General features: G+C 39.8%; 1 protein-coding gene across 4 annotated transcripts in view; it reads right to left on the bottom strand.

Annotated features, from left to right (window-relative positions):
* LOC114660819 (lateral signaling target protein 2 homolog) overlaps positions 1 to 6,693 on the bottom strand; it is a 51,025-nt gene extending 44,332 nt beyond the window's left edge. For 2 of the 4 annotated variants that reach the window (XM_028813737.2, XM_028813736.2), the window contains exons 1-2: positions 6,102 to 6,691; positions 5,123 to 5,164 (exon numbers count right to left, since the gene is read on the bottom strand). In XM_028813737.2, the coding sequence (XP_028669570.1) occupies positions 5,123 to 5,164 (42 nt within the window). In that variant the 5' untranslated portion in view covers positions 6,102 to 6,691. Of the gene's footprint in view, positions 1 to 5,122; positions 5,165 to 6,101 lie in introns of all 4 variants that reach the window. The other 2 variants (XM_051934147.1, XM_028813734.2) reach the window with 2 other exon arrangements.
* Positions 6,694 to 16,387: the final 9,694 nt, after the last annotated feature.

The raw sequence follows: 16,387 nt of genomic DNA, 5'->3' as shown, positions 1-16,387 counted from the left end.
GGCTATATTTAAATGAACATATATAAAGGGAAGATAAACTGAATGAAAGAAAAACAGTTGTGCTAAGGAATGGATTTTAATTTAGTTAGCCAGGTGTGGAATTTGGGATACACTGGCTGCCAAATTTTAGGTTAGACATAGGTCAGCTCACACTTTCATTTTTCTGTTGTTGTAATTTGTGCATGGAGACACAGCTTTTCCATTTGTCAAGGAGAAGACTCTATCACATAGACTTAATGAAACCCTAACCCACTTGAAACCTCAGAAGGGACATTAATCCACAAACTCTTAAAAAATGTAAATGCAGTACTGTATATGAAGTTATACCAACAGGACGCATTTTTAACAGGTACTTCAAAGATTATTCCTCAGATTTCTTGAGAATTACTGGATTCTAATTGCATATAGTGTTTGGGTACTTACTGCTTTTAGCTATAATAATAATAATAATTTTATTTATATAGCGCCTTTCCCATGCTCAAGGTGCTTCACAGAGTCTCATAAAGAAACAGCAGTTATATGTAACACTGGATACAGATGTTTCCTGAATATATTAAAATAGATAGATACAGGATATACAAAGGCATTAAGCAGAATAAAAGACAATAAACCAGACTAAAACAGTAAATTCAATACTAAAAGAAATCCTAGCAAATAACATAATTTGTGATATAACACACACACACACACATATTATACTGAGCATCTGGACAGAAAGGAAGACATAAAGAGGAGGCAGAATGTCAGGTTAAGTTAAAAACCTTCCTATATAGATGACTTTTAAGTTGATTTTTAAAAAGAATGAATTGAGTCAGCTGACCTAATTAATTTCAGGAGGTCATTCCAAAGTCTGGGCACTATACAGTTAAAGGCCCTGTCACCCATAGAGTGCATGTTAATATGGAACACAACAAGATTGCCAGAATCAGAGGACCTTATTGGGCGAACAGGAGCATAGTGATGGAGAAGGTCACTGATGAAGTCTGGTTCAAGGCCATTTATAGTTTTGTAGGTTAATAATAGAATGTTATATTCAATTCTGTAAGACACAGGGAACCAGTGAAGCAGGATGGATGTGATGTGCTGTGCTCGCTGTTGCTGGTCCGTGTAAGGACTCTTGCAGCAGAGTTTTGAATCAACTGGAGCTTTGATACAAGATTAGAAGCAGCACCAACCAGTAGGGAGTTACAATAATCGATGCGGGATGTGATAAAAGCATTGTCAAGTTTCTCAGCATTAGAAAAGGAGAGGAATGAGCAACATGGGATATGTATTAACAAATAAGTACTCATTTACATTCTGTTTTACTTATTAGTTGATTCCCTTATCCAAACAGAAATTACAAATTGTAAAGAAAAAAAAGCCACATTCACAATAAATTATGGCTATTGTGTCAATTGTCCAATAAATGAATTGTCTAATTAGTGCTATTCCTTAAAGTACATTGCAAATACTTAAAAATCAAATCAACCAGACCACAGATGCATAATTTTTTTTTTAAATTAGGATTCCTGCTGCCTATACAAATCACTGTTGGTCTTAATACTGAACACTCTGTGGAATGCATGCTTCTGGAATGCTCATGATTACTCCTCTCAAGTAGCTGCAACAACCATCTCCCTGTGAATAACATGCTGATCTCATGATTAAGATGTTGGAGTATAAATTACATGATTGCAATTTAAATTCCACCCACCCACTCTGTGACAATGAGAAAATCAGTTAACAGATAGCAGTGCTCAATTTGTGGAAAAATGCCATCCATCCCTTTACTTATCTACCTGTCCAATTCAGGATCACAGTAAAGGAAACAGCTGACTTATATGAAATAAAGTTTATTTATTTGTTGTTGGTTTTTTTTTTAAATGGTGTGGTTGCTTTATTTTTTGATTTTTCCTCTTGGTACCTGAATTAGACTCCTCACTCGGTCACTATCTGTGCAGAGTGTGTACATTCACCCCTCGTCTGTTATGATTATCTGGCTTCATCCCACATCCCAAAGACATGCAGACTAAGTTAATTGGTGGCTCTATATTTATCTGGTATGGTGAGCATACAAGTATGCCCTGCAATTGAATTGCGTGGTTGCTTGCGTCAGTCTTTGGCTCTCTGCAACCCTGTAATGAAGAATGAACTTTCAGATGAGAAATTGATGAATGCTTGCTTTACAAGACCAGAAAACAGGGTAAAATGTCTCCTGAAATTGCTGCGCACTCTCTGGATGACAAAGTATGAGCAGAACAAAGAAGCAAGTTCTAGTGCCAAAGGCACAAGTTAACAAAACATTGTGAAACTCACTACTTCCAGTTGAATAATATCAAGTGGTTACAGAACACAGAATGCCACTAATACCAGGGCAGATGTGTTATAGAACATCATCTTATCATACAAGCATAAAAATTGTATCATATAAATTTTTCTCATCACTTGGGATGCTACCTCATATCTGTTTTTGACTGTCTCAAAGTATGCGATCATATTGCAATAAGAAGAGTTTTTCACAATAACCACCACCCAGAGGACTAATATAGCACAACCCGGAAGAGCTAATTTCTTACCTGAACAAAAGAACCATGACAGGTATGTCATTATCTTGTCTTTTTTAGTGTCCAACCCTAGCTTAAGTATCACTCCCAAGTTTTAAGACTGCCAACAGGGGAAGATTTAGCATGCCCATTGCCCTACTCTCTCAAGCTTATTGTGCCCACCACAAGTTAGCACAGGCATTTCTTCACATCCCATACTGAACCTACTAGAGGTATTAGTTGTTTTCCTATGAAAAGGGGAATAGCATACAAGTAATCTACGCTCAATGCAACTCTCCCACAGTTTACACTTTTTTTTTTTTTTTTTTTTTTTTTTTAAACATTCTTAAGAAAAGTTGCTTAGCTCCTGAAACAAAACAATAAACAGGTCTTGTTTGTATTTCTACGTAACTATTATATTAAGTCATGACTTGCTGTGTTCTAGACTTACTGGTTCTATGGTGTGTACATACTTGTCTTCTTTCCCTGCAGTTTTTTTTCATTTCCGATGCACGTCAGACTGGCTTAAAAATAGCTCTCACAGACATATTTCCCCTCTTGTAAGTGCACAGATTCATTACAATTTTTAGTTATTCTTACTCCTTTTAAACCAAAACCTCAAAGAGCTAGTGTTGATAAATAAGCAGTTGGCACTGTAAATCACATGCATTTCCCATTCATCTATTTTCTGAATATACATTTTGTAGTACAGTGTAAGAGGGAGCTGGAGCCTTACCTGGTGAAATCTGGAATCCACCTTTCTACACTCACTCAAACCACCTAATCAACAAAACTGTATATCCAGATTAGCTATCTCTGTGATATTTTTTAACTGTGACCTTTTACTAATCAATGCCATTAGCCCACTCCGACCATTTTATCAAACATGCATTAAGCACCAAAGTAGTCTTTACACATTCCACCACTTGTTTAAGAGTTTTGGAGTTTGCAGCTAGCAGATAAGAGATTTAGATTTTAAATAATGATACAGTACGTGAACAAGGCTGTGGCAATTTTTTTCTTGGTGCCACTTCAGATTTACTCAAAATAAACAAAGGCACTGCACTCATCTGTAAAGGCATCCGTAATATGAGCAACATACTAGAAAGGCAAACTGGTAAAAAAAGACACCTTGATACATAAAACAACATGTGATGTGGATTTTCATTGAATTATCTGAAGTTCGTTGACATTTATGTTAGTAGCCAAGGCAGATTTTGAACATAATGGATTTCAGTGGAAAAAAAACAAAACACTTAATTTAGGGTCTTACTGCCTTAAATTACCACATGCAATAGATAGATAGATACTTTATTAATCCCAATGGGAAATAGTACAAAGTGCTGCCTACTGTATTGTTTTCTTTGGCCAAAGACAGCAAATGTTAATGCTTAGTTGGTTAATATAGGTTTGGTTTTATTCCACCATTTTCCTTACAACAAAAAATATGGAAGAGAATAAATTAAAATAATACCACCATTATAAAAGTGTCTAACAAAAAATGTTTGATGTTGTATCAAAAGAATATGTCACTAACATATTTTTCAGCTTGTCTTTACAAAATTCTGCATCAGGTGATTTTCCCCCAGTTAAATAATCTGCTATAAAGTGAGCAGTTGTGTTACAATACTCCATTTCATTTCAGTATGGTGTTCTCTCAGTGTATTACTAATTTAACAGGTCTGGAATGAGTTTATCATCAGTGAGGATTTTGCTGGAACACCACTGAAGCCTTTAAAGGATGGTTATCAAACAGACTGACAAACAGTAACCTATGATCAACAACACACCACACATCATGAAACTTGAGATTCTCAAAGAGATAGATTATCTTATCTCTGCACAAAGCAACACATCATATGTAAACTTTAAACTGTAAAACAGAAAGCATTATACTGAAAAATCTTAGTCTGAAATACATTGCCATAATTGACATCCTGATATTTATTTTATTTTTTATAACTAAGTAAATAATGTTACAATTAAACATAAGTTTAGACACAAAGCTAGATGTGAAGTGATAAATTGTGAGAGCTTTTGGTAAAGTACATCAGAAGCACACACTATTAAAGAACTGTACCAACCTCAACCCAAAAATAAATAAATATGTCAACATAAAGGAAAAAATTAGACATCACAGTTTACAACTCTAACTCCCTTTCCGTCTCTCATGGGCAGGATTGCACTGATATCATTATGTTTACTTTTCTTATTTCTGTGTTCAGTTGAGAACCTTGTGCAATTTTCCTTTTTAAAAGTGGTGCATTGCTCTTTCTTTTTCTATGAAGCAGTAGCTCTAACTACTGTGCCACTTCAAATTGCCACTTTATACTAGCATGATCAACTGAAAGTAATCCTCATAGTGCAAAAGAGTGATTCTGTCATAATTAGTGTGGTATTTGCAGCATTCAGATTGCAATGTATTGCTAAATCAACAGTTTTGCTTTCAAAAGAATATAAAAATTTCACACTTATACACGAGGTTGTTTTAAAAATAAAAAAAATAAAAAAAAGTATACACATAAACCAAATACATTGTTTAGATTTGATGCTGTACTTGTTCTACATCCAGGTGCTTATTTTACACCAATCCTTACCTTAGGCTTGCAGAGCCATCTCTTCATAAGTGCAGGCAGCATCTTTAGAAAAGATGAAAGAAAAAAAAAAAAGATTAAAAAAACTTACACTATCCTTTGGTACTATAGATAAACACATATGTTCACAAAAATACTATGCATTATGCACACATACAACTTTAGTACAATGATATAATACTAAATGTGCACATTTATGTTTACTCTATTATCATGTCATTAACCTAAACTTACAGTACATACAGTAAATATACCAAAACGTTTTTCTCATTACAACAATATTAATGAACTTGTACCTCTACCCCATATAATAAAGGGTTATTACTTTGATTCCAAGTGATCCCGATTTTTCATCTTTTAAATCAAACCAGGAATAAGAAGAGAAATCATTTCTTAGTTCGATTTAACAACCACTGCCTATTTCCTAGTGACACGCTAATGATTGCGTATTCAATTTCTTAAAATGTACTGTATACTTTCTAAAGGGCTTTTTCAAGGACGTCAAAATACTGTGATCAGACTCAGATGAGTAGTTGTGTGGCATCTCAGGAAACCTCTCGTCAGTTTCTCAGAACTGCACACCCCATTTAGGAACTGCTTAGACATTAATCCCCTAATAAACAAGTGAGGAAAGGAATGCAGTACTGAGAACTGCAAATCTTAAACATTAGCTAAACGCTAAACGCAAAACACACACACACACACACACACACACACACACACACACACACACACACACACACACACACACACACACAAACTCCAAATACTGCCTGACTCATCACTAGGGCGCAGAATGTGGAAAACAACTAAAATTAAACTTTACATTCAATAGGGAAGCCTCTGATAAAAAGATCCATAAAAAAGGAAACGCTCAGCACTTTGGGACCCCGAATCTACGAGTATTAACACGTTTTGCGCATATATACACCTAGACATGCGATTGGTGACAGAACAAAGCAGTACTTTGAAGTTTCCATACTTTGCTGTCTGTATCCTATGATTTTTCCACAAGGTGAATCTGAAGACAAACAAGTCACTTTCACCAGATCCTTCTTCTTGTTTCCTCACTGCCGTGGACTTCTAGTAGAAATACACGTGTGTTAATGTTCATGGCTGTCACGAAAACTTTCTGTTCTGTTTCTCATCGAATCCACTACCTTTTACTTTTAGAAGTTTCACGTGGAAAGACAAAGCGTCGATTTTTACAAGTCTGTCTCCGCACACCAAGCTATTGGCTTTCGGGTGGTCTGTTTTTCCTTTCTTTTTTACTTCTTGCTCTTTTAGATTCCAATTGTTACGTGCTCGGAGAGTTCTAATATTCCAGGGGGGATTTAAGCAGCTTTTGTCACCTGAAAATGCTCAGGTACGCCGTTTCCTTGTTTTTCCTTTGAGTAAGGGTTGCTGCCGTTTTGTAATTCCAGTGTTCCTTTGATCTTCGTTCGGCTTCTCAAAGTTCTCCTTCCCTCTTGCTCCGCCGACTGTCTGGGACTGGAGCGATCCTCCGCGTCGACGCCTTATTGCGGAATGACTCGACTGACGTCAGCACCTTGAGAACAGCAACAGCACTCCGCCTCACCTGCCGCTTCCACCCTGAACTGGAACGCTACCCCATTTACTGTGTTCTTTCATACATTGTCCTGCTCCGTCCCCAGCGCATTGCTGCCCAGTTCCCCACTGTCCACATTCTCCCGCTTTCCCCATTGTCCTGTTAACCACTGCAACAAGCCCTTCCCAGTACCCAGGCCCAGCCTTTGAAACTGAGGGACAAAATTCGTTTTTATCGCCTTCTGAAATTATGACAGTTTTAAATTACATGCTGCATCAGGATTATATGCAATTTGTATTAAAAGCAAAATAATATATGTAAATTGACATAAACAGATTAAAACAACTGTACTTTCTTATTTTCGTTTCTCCACTTTAAAACTTTAGTCAAAAATGTTATGCTCCTTCACAAACTATGGATGATATTGCACGACTGTTGAGAATATCTTAGATAATGTTTGACCCAAGATAATATTTGCTCAATTTTAATTTGGAAAACACCTTTTCCCCTGACATTTCAATGACTGGTATTGTCAAAAGTATGTATACAGCAGTAAACAAAAAATGTAAATCAAATAATTTGTTCAAAGCAAGAAATTGCAGGATTTGCAAAGGCTTTCCCATGTAGTTTTCTTTCTTCTGTAAAAAGTCAAATTTCTCCCTTGGGATTAATACAGTTCTATCTATCTATCTATCTATCTATCTATCTATCTATCTATCTATCTATCTATCTATCTATCTATCTATCTATCTATCTATCTATCTATGAGTGAAGAAGAACTGGCTTCAGTGCTTTATTTCCTTGACCTTCACACAACTATTTAAATCTATTAACTTTACATGCAGACATGACAAGTTCATTTTCCTGAATGAACTTGACATGTTAGCGTGCTGTAAAATATATCTTTTGGTGGAATGAAATTATAAGAATGTGAAAACTCAGAAGAAATTAAAGTATTGCATATTTTAGAAGGGAAGAAGAAATGTTTGGATCTGTTAGTATGGGCATTCATCAACTGTGCAGAGCAGATGCCTGTCATATGCTATGTGGACAAGCTGCAGGCGGCACACAGTCAAGGAGTTCATAAACAATGATGAAAAAGTGATGTTAATCTGTATTGTTCCTGTTGGCAGAAGGACGAGCATTGAACTTTTGTTTTTGGTTACATAATTGTACTGTTTGCTCTCTCCTCTACCCTTAGGCTGTTCTGTAAGGCATTTCTTATTTTTAGAGCTGGAGGTGGAAACCTAGTACAGCACACTTTGTGGGCATGGGTCAAATATTGCCTTAAATCCTATTTTCCCAGTACCTTACTGCCTAGCTCTTTTCTCATTATACTAACGCCAACTAGCCTGCCTTGCATCAGTGTGTCATAGACATTTTTATTCACAAAGAAACACACTACATAAAATAGTAATTTGTTGCATTTGTTACAAAATGATGTAATAAGAAATTAAGCAGGACTTTTTCTCCCTCCATTCACAAGGGAGTTCATTTTAACATAACTGACATATCATTAGAATATTAGATTTAAATTTCTACCTGTTTTTAACAATTCTGATTTTTGAAAAACTGTAAAAAAAATTATATATAGACTGAAATGCTAATAAAATATGCATCCTCCTCTCATACCTGGTTTGTACAATTCAGGATTGCAGAGGTCTGATCATATTCTGTAAACACTGGGCATAAAGCAGAAACCAGCCTTGGACAAGGTGCTTGTCCATAGGTCGCACTTACATATAACAGCAAATTTAGAGAAGTCAATTAACTTGGCAAACAGGATTTTGGGATCCTGGAGGGAAGCCAGGGTACCCAGAGAAAAAGCCCATGCAGACGCAGTCGGGACAAGCAGACTCTACATTGCCCATGACCATATGCAAATCCAGTCATCTGGGACAGTGAGGCAGCAGAACTAAATACTGCAACACCATGCTGTCCCAATGCTTATTTTGCTTTAAATAGTTAGATTATACTGTTGACTTTTTGTGAGGGGATTAAAAAATCTATAATAAAGATATATGGAAAGTTAATGGCAAGCACAGTATTTGAGTGTGCTAGAGTGGAGTTTGCAGTCAGTCTCACTCCAGTCCGTGATTAATTCTAATCTGACAATTAAAGATTAACTTATTTAGATTCATTGTGTATATAATGCACTCAGAACAAACTGAACAGTATGAGATTGTGCTTTTTAGGAAATATTAACAAAGACTTGTGTTATTTTCACTGTTTCAGCTGGATTAGTACACTTAGTGGTCTTTTTACATAAACATAGGTACTTGGCATGAGTTATTATGAATTTTTAAATTTAAATCATTTTATTTCCTTAAAATTAAATTACAATACAACATGTTACAAGTACAATAATAACAACTTTCATTTACATAGCATATTTTCATACATGAAAATATCTCAGAGTGCTTCACAATAATAATGTCTAAACAAACAAAAGGTAAAAATTCAGGAAGAATTATTTATATGCATAATTTATAACATGTTACATAAAACAGTAGTGAATCTAAATGTCCAGCTTAGTAACAAAAACTATAGTTAGAAAGTGAGGGAGGAGAGGAAAATAAAAGCTCCATTTAATGGGCCGTGGGAGAAAAAAAAACTTCCAGGGCTTCCAAGACCAACAGACCACCAAGACCCCTCGGGGCATTCTACAGTACATAAATGTGCCACCATTATCAGGATACTGTTCTGGAGCCTTCTTCATCTTTTCAGAACAGTAAGTGGCTGTAGCATGCTTAGGTTGAGAAATAGTGGTGCAAAGTGCCATCACCAAGTACTGAAAAGAAAAAAAAGGAAACATACAAATATATATTGATTAGTTACCAGTCCATAAAACAAAAAATAAAACTGTATTTTATATAAAGAACCAATTTCCACCCAAAATATAAAGGAATACTATTGATGACAGCGATTTCTTATGAGATCAAGTAAGAGCCAAATTAACTGGTTGGGCTTTTAGTAGGTATCAGAATTCTAAAGTGTTCAACTGTACTTGCCTGGCATATCTCTTAACAGTAAAATATTCCAGATTTTTGGTGCATGAAAACAAAGTATTACTCTTGGAATACTAAGCAAGCCAGTGTTAGTAGATCCACGATTATGAGTGGGAATGTAGAGGAACAATGCCCTAAAATATATGAAGGTACTAGATTTAGTGCCTTATTTACAATCAAACATGTTTTTGAAAACGTCCTAAAGGGCACAGGCAGCCAGTGTTATACTACTAAAGCTGATGAGATTTGCTCAGATTGTTTTTTTTATCAGTTGAAACTCTTGTTGCTGCATTTTGGATTAACTGTAGCAGAGTTATATTTTTGGGCATTCTTGAAAGGCATGAATTACAATAACTTAAATAACTAAAGACAACACCATTTTAAATATTTAACTTGCTCTTAAGCTTCTTTTACACTATATTTTTGCTCTTAACCTTTCTTCTTGTGTTATCTATTTCTAAGTCAACTAGATAAAGGTATCTAATATACAAATTTAAATGTAGAGCATAGATTTTTATGAAGAAGCCATAAACTGTCTTTTCAGTTATATGAAGAGAGCAAAACCTAAGCAGAATCTTGCCTTAAATACAAATTCACATTTTATCTTGAAACTGACAAGTATGTCTTTGACAGCAGACATAATGACATCTGGGATTGAAATACAATGAAATAAAATAATACATTAATATACAGTAGTTTAGAAAAAAGATGCTATCTGCATAGTTTATGCATAGTGTAAGTAACGAGAAAGCTGATTTATTTACAGGTGTGAATCATTGGTGGAGAGGTCATGCCATCCTTCTGAACCATAATGTCAGTCACCACTTCATGTATTTACATGACCTGTAACAGTTTTAATGCAGTGTTTCTGAAGTACAGGCTTGGGTACAATGTATAGAAAGTGAAGGGGTGGTGGTGGTAATAAGGTAGGGTTTGGAAGGTGTTGGTCATAAAGTCTTTTTTATTATTTGGATGTTCTTCTTTTTAAGCCTGCATATGCTGGGATCATGTCCATGTGTCTGTTAATGGTGTTTGCATTAGAAAGCCAAGATTCAGTCAGCTCTTTGGCACTCTTGATATTGGCTCTGAATTTTACTTTCACACTGTTCCAGATAAACGTGTGTCGGGTGGAACTTATATACGTGTAAATCAGAGACCATTGTGATGTTCCTGTATATATGTTGTGAGTGTTTTAGATGTTTGCCTCACGTATACTGCTGGGCATGCATTTAATGGAATGCTGTAAACTGCGTTTCTTGTCTTTGTGGTCGACTTTTTCTTGGACTTAGACCCAGCATATGCAGGTTTAAAAAGAAGAACATCCAAATAATAAAGAAAGACTTTATGATCAACACCTTCTGATGCCCACCTTTTTAACCCCCCCCCCCCCCTTCATTTGCTATATATTGTCTTTGATTCTTATATGTCTAATCATTTTCCTCTGATGATGACACCTGGTAGGTTGTCAAAAGCTTAAAAATAAAAAGCTTTTTAAGATATCAGACTCATCTTCTCACTTTGTGGATCTCTAACTACAAATATTCAAGCAGACCTTCGAAACCATATACAGTAATACAGTATACTGTATATAAAGTTCTGATTATTTAGGACACTGTTTACTAATAAACCATAATAAAAGGATAAATGTATGTGTCTGTCCAGTTGCTATGTAGTCATTCCAACAGATGGCACATCACAAACCTTTGTAGTAATATTTTATTACTACAAAGGTTTGTGATGTGCCATCTGTTGGAATGACAAATGCAACACATTTTATTACTACATGCAATATAAAATACAACAGAAGAGATAGTGCTCTACAAATGTTAATGCTGAGTACTATATTGAGTATTTAGATTTAAACCAATCTAGTAAGCACAGAATTGGGCCACCCTAAAATAGCTGCCCTTTAGCACTCAGTGACATTTGCCCTGGTGTCTATCCTGCTCATTATTAATTATTAGTATCCAGATACAATTAAGAGAGGAAACTCCACAGAAAAAGTGAATAGCAATAAATAAATAAATAAAATTAACAAAACAAGTGTAAACTTTGAGAGATATGGTAAAAATGCAAAATTTTTCTCATTACATATAAATGTAAATCTCATACTACTACATTTTTCTGGATAAATAAAACAAAAAAAAAACAAATAAGCAATTAAACAATTACTGTACAACAATTTCTGCAGCCACAAACGAAGCTGAGAATGACTGGTTTATCATATGATGGTGCCATCTAGTGGTTCCCGAGCTTAATTATGCAGTGAAAACATCTTTTACACGTTCAGCCTAGTGATTTGATATACAACACATTTTCGAGAATGTGCAATAAAAATTTCACCGTCTTCACTCGAGTCTGCGCAGCTAGGGATTTCTCAGTCATACTACCGTAATGCGGAGATTTATGTCAACGATGCAGATTAGATTAAACATCATAATAGTCCAGAAAGAATGCTATACTGTAGCTCGAAAAAGGTGATGTGCTTTGATTTAAGAACCTTGGTTTATTTAAGAAAGTCAGATTTGCTTCAACGTCGCTCGAACAAAAGTCTGATCCCTATTGATATTTCTTAATGTTTTCTTTGAAACTTTAAGTAAAGTTCATGTAATTAGACTTCATGGTGTACCATTTTGTCAGCTGCTAAATAAAAGTACATGGATATTTTACCGTTGCCTAATTGCACCTGTACAGCGTCATCCTGAACTGAATTATGCAAGTCTAGGAAAGATTTCTTAATATAATACATACTGGGATCATGCAATGAGAATGGATTTGCGAGAAAGATAATGACGCTGGCACCACTTTGTTTCCAAAGCCAATGTAATTGTTATCAGCAGTTTCCCGCATCTTCTGCTAGTACCATATATAATGTGTGCCACAAAATCTAAGCAGGATTTTTTTTCTTTTCTTTTTTATGCTGCAGATTGTATATGAAATGGTTTAAATCGATTGTGCTCCGAAAACGTCTTGCTCATCTAAAATGTAGGCATTCTCCCATCCATCCATCCATCCATCCATCCATCCATCCATTCATCCATCCATCCATCCATCCATCCATCCATCCATCCTCTTCCGCTTATCCGAGGTCGGGTCGCGGGGGCAGCAGCTTGAGCAGAGATGCCCAGACTTCCCTCTCCCTGGCCACTTCTTCTAGCTCTTCCAGGAGAATCCCGAGGCGTTCCCAGGCCAGCCGGGAGACATAGTCCCTCCAGCGTGTCCTCGGTCTTCCCTGGGGCCTCCTCCTGGTTGGACGTGCCCGGAACACCTCACCAGGGAGGCGTCCAGGAGGCATCCTGATCAGATGCCCGAGCCACCTCATCTGACTCCTCTCGATGCGGAGGAGTAGCGGCTCTACTCTGAGCCCCTCCTGGATGATTGAGCTTCTCACCCTATCTTTAAGGGAGAGCCCAGACACCCTGTGGAGAAAACTCATTTCAGCCGCTTGTATTCACGCTCTCGTTCTTTCGGTCACTACCCATAGCTCATGACCATAGGTGAGGGTAGGAACATTGATCGACTGGTAAAATGAGAGCTTTGCCTTACAGCTCAGCTCCTTTTTCACCATGACAGACCGATGCAGAGCCCACATCACTGCGGATGCCGCACCGATCTGCCTGTCGATCTCACGCTCCATTCTTCCCTCACTCGTGAACAAGATCCCGAGATACTTGAACTCCTCCACTTGGGGCAGGATCTCGCTCTCAACCCTAAGAGGGCACTCCACCCTTTTCCGGCTGAGGACCATGGTCTCAGATTTGGAGGTGCTGATTCCCATCCCAGCCGCTTCACACTCAGCTGCAAACCGATCCAGAGAGAGCTGAAGATCACGGCCTGATGAAGCAAACAGGACAACATCATCTGCAAAAAGCAGTGACCCAATCCTGAGTCCACTAAGCCGGACCCCCTCAAGACCCTGGCTGCGTCTAGAAATTCTGTCCATAAAAGTTCTGAACAGAATCGGTGACAAAGGGCAGCCCTGGCGGAGTCCAACTCTCACTGGAAAAGGGTTCGACTTACTGCCGGCAATGCGGACCAAGCTCTGGCACCGATCGTACAGGGACCGAATAGCTCTTATCAGGGGGTGCGGTACCCCATACTCTTGGAGTACCCCCCACAGGATTCCCCGAGGGACACGGTCGAACGCCTTTTCCAAGTCCACAAAACACATGTAGACTGGTTGGGCGAATTCCCATGTACCCTCCAGGACCCTGCTAAGGGTGTAGAGCTGGTCCACTGTTCCACAACCAGGACAAAAACCACACTGTTCCTCCTGAATCCGAGGTTCGACTATACGACGGACCCTCCTCTCCAGAACCCCCGAATAGACTTTTCCAGGGAGGCTGAGGAGTGTGATTCCTCTGTAGTTGGAACACACCCTCCGGTCCCCCTTCTTAAAGAGGGGGACCACCACCCTGGTCTGCCAATCCAGAGGCACTGTCCCTGATGTCCATGCGATGTTGCAGAGACGTGTCAACCAAGACAGCCCTACAACATCCAGAGCCTTGAGGAACTCCGGGCGTATCTCATTCACCCCCGGGGCCCTGCCACCAAGGAGTTTTTTGACCACCTCGGTGACCTCAGTCCCAGAGATGGGGGAACCCACCTCCGAGTCCCCAGGCTCTGCTTCCTCATTGGAAGGCATGTTAGTGGGATTGAGGAGGTCTTCGAAGTACTCCCCCCACCGACCCACAACGTCCCGAGTCGAGGTCAGCAGCACACCATCCCCACCATACACAGTGTTGACACTGCACTACTTCCCCCTCCTGAGACGCCGGATGGTGGACCAGAATCTCCTCGAAGCCGTCCGAAAGTCGTTTTCCATGGCCTCCCCAAACTCCTCCCATTCCCAAGTTTTTGCCTCAGCAACCACCGAAGCCGCATTCTGCTTGGCCTGCCGGTACCTATCAGCTGCCTCCAGAGTCCCACAGGACAAAAGGGACCGGTAGGACTCCTTCTTCAGCTTGACGGCATCCCTCACCACCGGTGTCCACCAACGGGTTCGGGGATTGCTGCCACGACAGGCACCGACCACCTTACGGCCACAGCTCCGGTCAGCCGCCTCAACAATAGAGGCACGGAACATGGCCTATTCGGACTCAATGTCCCCCACCTCCCTCGGGACATGGTCGAAGTTCTGCCGGAGGTGGGAGTTGAAGCTACTTCTGACAGGGGGCTCTGCCAGACGTTCCCAGCAGACCCTCACAATACGTTTGGGCCTACCACGCCTGACCGGCATCCTCCCCCACCATCGGAGCCAACTCACCATCAGGTGGTGATCAGTTGACAGCTCCGCCCCTCTCTTCACCCGAGTGTCCAAGACATGTGGCCGCAGGTCCGACGACACGACCACAAAGTCAATCATCGAACTGAGGCCTAGGGTGTCCTGGTGCCAAGTGCACATATGAACACCCCTATGCTTGAACATGGTGTTTGTTATGGACAATCCGTGACGAGCACAGAAGTCCAATAACAAAACACCACTCGGGTTCAGATCGGGGGGGGCATTCCTCCCAATCACGCCCTTCCAGGTCTCACTGTCATTGCCCACGTGAGCATTGAAGTCTCCCAGCAGTATGATGGAGTCCCCAGAAGGTATGCCCTCTAGCACCCCCTCCAGGGACCCCAAAAAGGGTGGGTACTTCGAACTGCTGTTTGGTGCATACACACAAACAACAGTCAGGACCCGTCCCCCCACCCGAAGGCGGAGGGAGGCTACCCTCTCGTCCACCGGGGTAAACCCCAATGTACAGGCTCCAAGTCGGGGAGCAATAAGTATGCCCACACCAGCTCGGCGCCTCTCACCGCGGGCAACTCCAGAGTGGTAGAGAGTCCAGCCCCTCTCAAGGAGATTGGTTCCAGAGTCCAAGCTGTGCGTCGAGGTGAGCCCGACTATATCTAGCCAGAACTTCTCAACCTCGTGCACAAGCTCAGGCTCCTTCCCCTTCAGAGAGGTGACATTCCACGTCCCAAGAGCCAGCTTCTGTAGCCGAGGATCGGACCGCCAAGGTCCCTGCCTTCGGCCACCACCCAACTCACACTGCACCCGACCTCCTTGGCCCCTCCCATAGGTGGTGAGCCCATGGGAAGGGGGACCCACGTTGCCTCTTCGGGTTGTGCCCGGCCGAGCCCCATGGGTGCAAGCCCGGCCACCAGGCGCTCGCCATCGAGCCCCACCTCCAGGCCTGGCTCCAGAGTGGGGCCCTGGTGACCCGCGTCCAGGAGAGGGAAAACGCCGTCCAAATTTTTTATTTGTCATAGGAGGTTATATTGAACCACACTTTGTCTCATCCCTCACCTAGGACCAGTTTGCCTTGGGTGGCCCTACCAGGGGCATAAAGCCCCGGACAACAGAGCTCCTAGAATCACTCCTAGGCATTCTCCCGCAAGCTTTAATTTCCTCCCTTCCAGTCATCTGTTTTTTACATTACACAGTCACAGAGAGAGTTACAAGAACGTTACATGGTATGGTCAAAATATTATAAGTTTTAATAAGCATTATTATTAAATGCAGACAGTGTAACATAATGGTTAAGACTTTGGCCTTCAGACTTCTGAGGTTGTGAGTTAAAATGAAATAAAATTTTATTTGTCACATACAAATTACATATACAGTACAATATGTAGTGAAATGCTTAGTTGCTCAACAGCAATTACTACGCCATTAAGAAGAATATTTAGGGACAATGACAATACATGACTTTATAATTA

This window comes from Erpetoichthys calabaricus, chromosome 11, assembly GCF_900747795.2.
Source record: "Erpetoichthys calabaricus chromosome 11, fErpCal1.3, whole genome shotgun sequence".
NCBI classification, from domain to species: Eukaryota; Metazoa; Chordata; class Cladistia; order Polypteriformes; family Polypteridae; genus Erpetoichthys; species Erpetoichthys calabaricus.
Note: the sequence above shows the minus strand (reverse complement) of the source record. Positions and strands in the feature narration are given on the sequence as shown.